General features: G+C 44.2%; 1 protein-coding gene across 1 annotated transcript; it reads right to left on the minus strand.

Moving 5' to 3' along the window:
* Positions 1-64: 64 nt before the first annotated feature.
* Positions 65-3,703, minus strand: LOC129579607 (uncharacterized). The gene has a single exon (XM_055469760.1). It carries the CDS (start codon positions 3,701-3,703, stop codon positions 65-67), a length of 3,639 nt encoding a protein of 1,212 aa, XP_055325735.1.
* Positions 3,704-7,720: the final 4,017 nt, after the last annotated feature.

Here is a 7,720-nt window from a genome sequence, read left to right on the forward strand (position 1 = left end):
TGCCAATACCTTGCCTTTTATGGTATTGGCAGCGATGTGTCTGAACATTCCCCCCGTTGAAATGTTACTTTTCAACCCAAAATCCTAAATCGTCATCAGTGGGTAACACACATAATTTTCTAATTGAGCGTTCTAATGTGCCGTGCTGCATCTGTAGTTTAACCTGCCTGACTTTACCATCGGCAGCCTCATGTACTTCGATGATACGGCCCATCGGCCAATATGTCGGCGGCATATTTTCGTTTTTTAACAAAACAAGCTGGCCTATTTGCATGTTTTGTTGAGCTTCCTTCCATTTTGGCCTATTCATCATTTGATGAAGACAATCGTCCTGCCACTGCTTCCAGAACGATTGTGTTTGCGTTTGAAGTTCTTCGAACAGCCGCCTTGCTTTCGTTGGTGGTTTGTTCGCTGCCTCGGCCACAGGCAGTTTTAATGGACCGCCTATTAAAAAATGTGCTGGCGTGAGTGCCTCGATCTCATTCGGGTCGTCTGAGAGCGCACAAATCGGCCTTGAATTCAAGCATGCCTCGATACCGGCCAGTAGCGTTGACATGCCTTCGTATGAGTACCGTTGTGTACCCATCACCCGTCTAAGGTGATACTTCATACTTTTTACACCGGCCTCCCAGAGCCCACCTTCGTGTGGCGCACCTGGCGTTATAAAAGTCCACGTGACGTTGTTCCATTTGGCATAGCCTTGCACTTCAGAGCTCTGCCATGTTCTTATGGCTTCGCCCAACAGCCTTTCAGCTCCAACTAAATTCGTTCCGTTGTCGCTGAACGCTTTTTCTGGGTGGCCACGCCTTGCCACAAACCGTTTAAAAGCTTGCAAAAATGCCTCGGAGGATAGGTCCATTACTGGCTCCAGGTGTATGGCGCGCGTAACCATACACACAAAGACTGCTACGTATCCTTTGATATCTGGGATGCTTACCCTTGAACGTGTGTTTAAATTCAACTTGTCCGTATGTTTGACATAAAACGGCCCAGCCAGATCAATGCCAACAGCGTCAAATGGTTTGGCTGGTCGTACTCTTACCGCCGGTAATTCAGCCATAATCTGCTGTGCCATGGTCTTTTTATAGCGAACACATACTACACATCTGGAAATCGTTTCTCTTATTTCATTACGCAACTGCGGAATCCAGTATGCACGCCTCAAATGTGCGGTCATCATCTTTCTTGAGCCGTGCATCGTGTCTTTGTGCGCCTGTTGCACTAATAAATAAGACAGCCTCGATTTAGGTGGGATTATGACTGGGTGCCTTATGTCATATTCCACGAGAGCTTTATCGATTCGGCCATACACTCTCAACATGCCTTTTTCGTCTAACTGTGGATTGAGATTGGCAATCTTACTTTTCGTAAAAAACTCTGAATCGCCCTGCTTAACAAGTTCAATTTCCTTTTTATACGCCCGCATTTGCGCATATTTGATCCAAAAGACCACGGCATTTTGTATCTCGTGAACTTCTGGTCCACCTCTGATCCACTTACTTCGATCCTTCAGTCGTACGTTATGAAAGAATCGAAGTACGTAAGCGGTAATACGAACGATTTTCTTCCAATCGTTTGATCTGTGCCATAATTCACAAAACCGATCACACACATACGTCATCATGACCGCTGAAACCATAACCTGCCTTTGCTTAGTTTCACGATTTATTTGCTCTGTCTCTTCAGGTGTAATAACCATTCGTGGTTTCGGCCATTCTGCTTGCGACTCTATCAACCAGTTGGGACCTCTTTTCCACAACTTACTCGCAAGCAATTCATCAGCCTTCATGCCTCTGCTCAACAAATCGGCCGGGTTTTCTGATGTTCCGATATGAGCCCATCGAGCTTCGCCTATGGCTTCGTGAATAGCCTTCACTCTATTCGAAACGTACACTTTCAATTCAAGAGGTGATTTTTTTATCCAATGTAGCGTGACCATTGAATCCGACCACATAAATTGTTTTGCTTTATCAAAACCGCATATCTCCACTATCTGCCTCATTAACTTGCTACACATCACTGCTGCAAGTAATTCCAATCGATGAATTGGCGTTTCCGCATCCACTCGTGCTACCGTTTCTTGTTGCTGGTTTGTCGGCCTGTTTTTAATCGGAACAACTTTCGATTTTCCAGTCAATAAAATGCTTCTTATTTCGCCTTTCAATGTTGTAACACGTGCGTAAATAGCTGCGCCGTACGCATTTTTACAGGCATCGCCAAAACCGTGCAATTGTAGTTCGCAATCTTTGGTTGTGCCTAACCATCTCGGAATCCGAAACGCGCCTAATTTCGGTAAATCTTGCCTAAAATCGTTCCATCGGCTTTTAATGCCATCGGGGACCGGCTCATCCCACTTTAATCTCTCAATTTTCCAAATATCTTGCATTAATATTTTGGCAACAACTAAAACTGGCGTCACGTAGCCGTTGGGATCATACAGCCTAGCGATCTCACCCAAAATAGCGCGTTTCGTATATTTCGGTTCTGTTGTTAACCGTACAACAATTGTGAGCTGGTCATTTGCCTTGAGCCAGCGGACACCGAGAACTTTGGTTTCATCATTCGATTCGCCTATATCGACCACGTCCTTTTCATCGCCTTGCATAAATTTTTCAACAGTGATGCAATTCGATGCCCATTTGCTTAGTTCAAAGCCGCCTTGGCGAAGAACAAACTCCACTTCTCTACACAGCATTTTTAAGCCTGCGATCGTGTCATCGCCAAAAGTTCCATCATCAACATAGAAACATTTTCGTATTACTTCCGCTGCCTGCGGGTAATCTTTCGCATAATGGTTTGCGCATTCTACCATTGATCTCACGGCATTGTATAGCGATGATGCTAACCCATACATCACGACTGTTATTTGGTATTCTGTTAATGGATCACTTGGCCGTTCGCGCCAAAATATCCGTTGTAGATTCCACTGCGATGGGTGCAGGCAAACCTGACGAAACATTTTAACGACATCGGCAATAACTGCGTATTTATATCGCCTAAAACGCATGATATGAAACTGTAAATCAGCTTGTAGCTTCGGGCCTATTAACTGAATTGAGTTCAGCGATTCTCCATTTGACGTTCTACATGATGCATCAAATACCGTTCGGAACTTATCAGCATTGATGGCGTGATGCGGTATATAATACGTAACATCGCCTATCGATGGTTTCGGAGCTTTTCTCATGTGGCCTAATTGTTCAAGTTCGCGCATAAAATGAACGTATTTCAATCTCAAATTGTCATCTCTCTGCAGCCTCCGTTCAAGGGCGAAAAATCTACGCATTACAATCTTTCTTGATTCGCCTAACGTTTTGCCTGGTTTCAGTGGTATTTTAACCACAAATCGACCACTTTGCTTTCGAAACATATCGGCCGTATATGAATCTTCAGCCGCCTTTTCTTCAGCCGTTAGTGTAGAACTAAGCTCTGCAATGCCTTCACTTTCGAAAAATTTCTTCAATAGTTCGTCTAATGCCTCTTCGTTTGGTCGCTCTTCTTCGGCGTGTGCGATCATGGCTTGGTATGCCGCCGTACCAAAAGCCTCTGGTGGTACCCAAGTTCCGCCTAAAATCACATGGCCTAGCGCTGTTTCGTGCATAACAGCGCCAGTTGGATGCTGATATAGCATCGAGCCTATGATGTCACCCCACACATCTGCAGCCAGCAATATATCCACAGGTGCGGGGATGTCAAAGTTCATATCGGCCAATGTTAGCCTGTCGTCAATCGGCCTTAAAACGCTCAAATTAATCCACGGTTGTGTGCCTCCGAATTCGTTACTTACAAATAATTCTGTTCTTAATCTAAAATCACTTTCAAACCAGGGCAATATGAAAGCTTGGATTTTTCTTGTAAACGAGCTTATTCCACCAATTCCGTTCATGTATCTCGAACACGGCCTTAGTGGCAAGGCATTAGCCTTTGCGCTTGCCACTGTAATCAAGCCCGCCTGTGCCCCTGTGTCGAGGATCGTTCTTTCGTGAATTTTTGTCGGCTTGTTGTCGGCGCTTGGCTGTCCTCGTCTTCTTCATCGTCATCACGATTGATCCGTTGTTCGTTCGCGATTGACCAATCGCCGGCTCGTGTCACTGCCGACTGTAAAGAAGACCTATATGAAGATGCCAATTCCGACATTCGTGCTTGTTTAGGGTGGGAAGGATGGGCATCTTCATCATCTTCTTCGATGTCCATATCCCAATAACGGACCACATCCTGTCCGCCAGCCTGATGACTGCGTTTGCCTAGTCATTGTTTTCGATTAGTTTTGGAATAAGCTCCGGTATTAGGTTTTACGTTACCTTGTTGTGAGCTGCCTGGACGTGATTCGTTTTGTTGCACACTGAGCGTCTGCGTACGTTTTTCGGCTTCAAGTGTCGGACAAAGCGTGCTGTTGTGATATTTGCCCCCTTTGCAACGTGGGCATGGTGTTGTTGCCTTAGGTGTGCCGTCTTTGTTCGTATAACAGTAAAAATCATTGTGATTCGGGCGTAAACACATGTGACATAAATTGTTTTCTCTCATGAATTGTTGTCGGCCTGCTAAATTCATTTCTTTGAGCCATCGCTCACATTTGAAAATCGGATGAGGGCCTTGGCATAATTCACATGGAGCCCGTTCTCGCTTGAAAGAACTTGCCTGGGGAACGTTGTTCGTATTTTGTGGGCGCGTCGCGCTTGAACTTCGTGAACTGGATGCTCCGGCTCCTTGTCGGTCATCAAGGTGAGCAAAATATTTGGCCTGTTGTTCAATGAACTTTTCCAATTCTTTCCATGGCGGCACATGGCTCTTAATCTTCTTCGGCGTTTGTTGGTCACCGCCGGCCGTTTCTTCACCGGCGGTTGCGGCCTCAGCTTGATTTTCTGATACCATAGCCTTTTTTGGTTTTGGTCGGATCTTTTCCCATTCGCTGCGGGTGTCGTTATCAACCAAACTTAGCACGAGAAACACGAGAATTGGATCCCATTGTGTGGTATCGAAATACTCGTCAAGCATTCCCAATGCATCGCGCATAATATCAAGAATGCGTCGTAAACCACTGCATGATGGCTTCGACATTTTCGGCATTGTGAGTAGTTTGCCTACTAACTCTTCAACGATCTTGTAATCGTCTCCGTATCGTTCTTCCAGTCTTTGCCAAATGATCTGGTATGTTTGTTCCGTGATTGCCAGTTCGCCTCTGGCCCCGGCTGCCTCACCAATCAACGCCTCGGATAAGTAATAGCATTTGCGCGATGGTGCTAGCTTCGTGTCCTCATGGATAACTTTGAAACAGTTACGGAAACTCTTCCAAGCCGTATGACCGCCTTTGCCACCTGCAAATTTTCCCCACGTATTTGGGATTTCTAAATGCGGCATTTCAACACTAATTCGTTCAGTCGCCTGTGACTGCGGGTGTTGTTGCTTTGGTGCTAAAACCTCCATGCGTGTTCGGCATATTGATCGTGTTGGGCGATACAAATCTTGTATTTTATCATATTCGTCGTATTGTTTGTCGATTTCACCGCTGTCGGTTAACGTATCGACGATTGCTTCATGTTCTTTTTTGAAGGCTTCCCAGTCTTGTTCGAGTATTAACAAGTGGTCTTCAATTTCAATGCGTGACAAATTGTTGAACGAATTTTCACATACCGTTCCATGAGCCTTAGTTATATTCCGTGCATAAATATCTCGTTTTCTCGTCGACATTTTATTTGTTGCTTCTTTCTCAACAATCAATAGATTTTGCTGCTGCGTAGTTTCAGCCGATGCCTTTTGTTTGGAATTTTCCACAGCCTTTTCTGTTGCCTTTTCGTGCTGCTGCGTAGTTTCGGCACTTTTCGATTTGTCCGTTTTTTCTTTCTGTTTCGGACGTCTGCTCGTTCTGCGTTCGGCAATTTTTTGTGGTTTATCTGACATTAATAACGGCGATAGCCTAGTTCCCAGAAATTTTCGTGCATAAAATTTCTGTGATCAGCCTGAACACACGTTTATCGCCTGCCTTTCGCGATTTTTCTCAGTAATTTCCGTTTTGAAATTATTTAGTCAAAACCACAAAATTCACTTTATCTTTCAAAAACTGATTAACGTTTGATGAATTTACAATCGGCCTATGATATAATCAATTTTTTTTTAACTAATCTGGCTCAAAATCCGATTTTTGCAAGTATTTCACAATAGCTTGTAACTTTTTTTTTTCTTGAAAATAAAAATGGCGGTCACAAATAACCCGTGCAACAAAGAGTCAACTGTATTATTTAAGAATCCGCAGCGTAATGCCGTTGCGATCGATTTGCTCGTCAATATTTGGTGACAAAATCGATGCGTCAAACCAGCAATCGATGCAATGCTTTCTTTCTCTTGCATGCATTAGCCTTAGCCTCGTCAACACATTTCGTCGACCAATGAGAGTGCTCGGTTGCGCGTCTGTTCTTGCTTTCTCAGACATTCAACCGAGCGGCACTCTCATCGCCTGTAAACGTGACTCACACTTGTTAAATAATATTCGCATTGTTTTAGCGCCTAATTTTCAGCCAATGAGCATACTCATTTGAGCGTCACTTTGCTTGCGCCTACATACACATCCATGCATAATGTATACGTGCAACCGTTGCTTGTTGTCGCATAGCCTGTTACATGAATATTACATGCATAACGTTTGGCCCGTTCGGTGGTCAATACACTTACATGCAAATCATGAAATTTCTCACTCGCGCGCTCAAAAGTGCTGCCGTGTTACAGCATCTAGAATATTCTCTACAGCGTTCCTCTGCAAGAGTAAACGAGATAGGTAGTGTGCTGCTTCCACATCACTATTCATGTTCGTTCTCGGCATTTTCGGCCTCGGGCGACACTCTCCGTTCTGTGTGAGTGTGACTCATTACTCCTTAAGTCGAAATCGCATCATCCATTGCGCCTACCAACACATTCATCATAATGTGTATACCACGACTAGTGCCTGTTGCCACATGAATATTTCATCGCATTTGCCCGGTTCGGTGGTCAATGCATGTAAATGTGTTGAGTGGAATTTTCCACTCAGTTCGCCCAAAACAATGCCGTCATGTTACACTGTTCTGTCATGTTATCTGCAGCGTATATCTGCGAGCGTGGGGGAGAGCGAGATAGACAGCATGCCGTTTCACACTGCTACGCGCTATTATTTTTTCTTGGAATTTTCATCCAATTCTGCCTATTCTCTTGCCTAAGAAACACAGCAATAAACATATTTCACACAAATTCACTGCACTTTCGTTAACATTTCCTTTTCTTTCTTCATAAAGGGAATTTCCCGACACAGTTTTGCCTTAAATATGTGTCGTTCTTTCTTGGAAATTCCCCCCGTTCTCCGTTCTGCCTCGGATCACGGAAGAACAGAAAAAACAATGCATAAACAAAAATTCAATAATTTTCGGCCTTTTATTGAATTTTCTGTCTATCGGCCTAACGTTCGAATCTGTCGAAGGACCAAATGTTCGGGCTAAACATGGTTACTTACCTAGAAACCCATAAAACGGCCTAAATGAACTAAAACAAAATAAAGTACAATGAAACGCAGCGGAGTAATGTTTTGTGTGTGTTTATTCGGCCAAGCCGTGTCTTATTCTGGTGATACATTTTAAACTTAAAACTAGCCGGACGATGCGTCGCATCGCTTCGTTTTGGTAGTGACGTCAGACACATCGCTCGGCCTGTGCCAATACCTTGCCTTTTATGGTATTGGCAGCGATGTGTCTGAACA

This window comes from Sitodiplosis mosellana, unplaced genomic scaffold, assembly GCF_009176505.1.
Source record: "Sitodiplosis mosellana isolate CC-2019 unplaced genomic scaffold, AAFC_SMos_1.0 Smas_scaffold_6279, whole genome shotgun sequence".
Taxonomy (NCBI): Eukaryota; Metazoa; Arthropoda; class Insecta; order Diptera; family Cecidomyiidae; genus Sitodiplosis; species Sitodiplosis mosellana.

What these genes read in the sequence shown, in the direction of transcription:
- LOC129579607 (XM_055469760.1), bottom strand. Translation starts at nt 3,703, where the DNA reads ATGAACTTTGACATCCCCGCACCTGTGGATATATTGCTGGCTGCAGAT.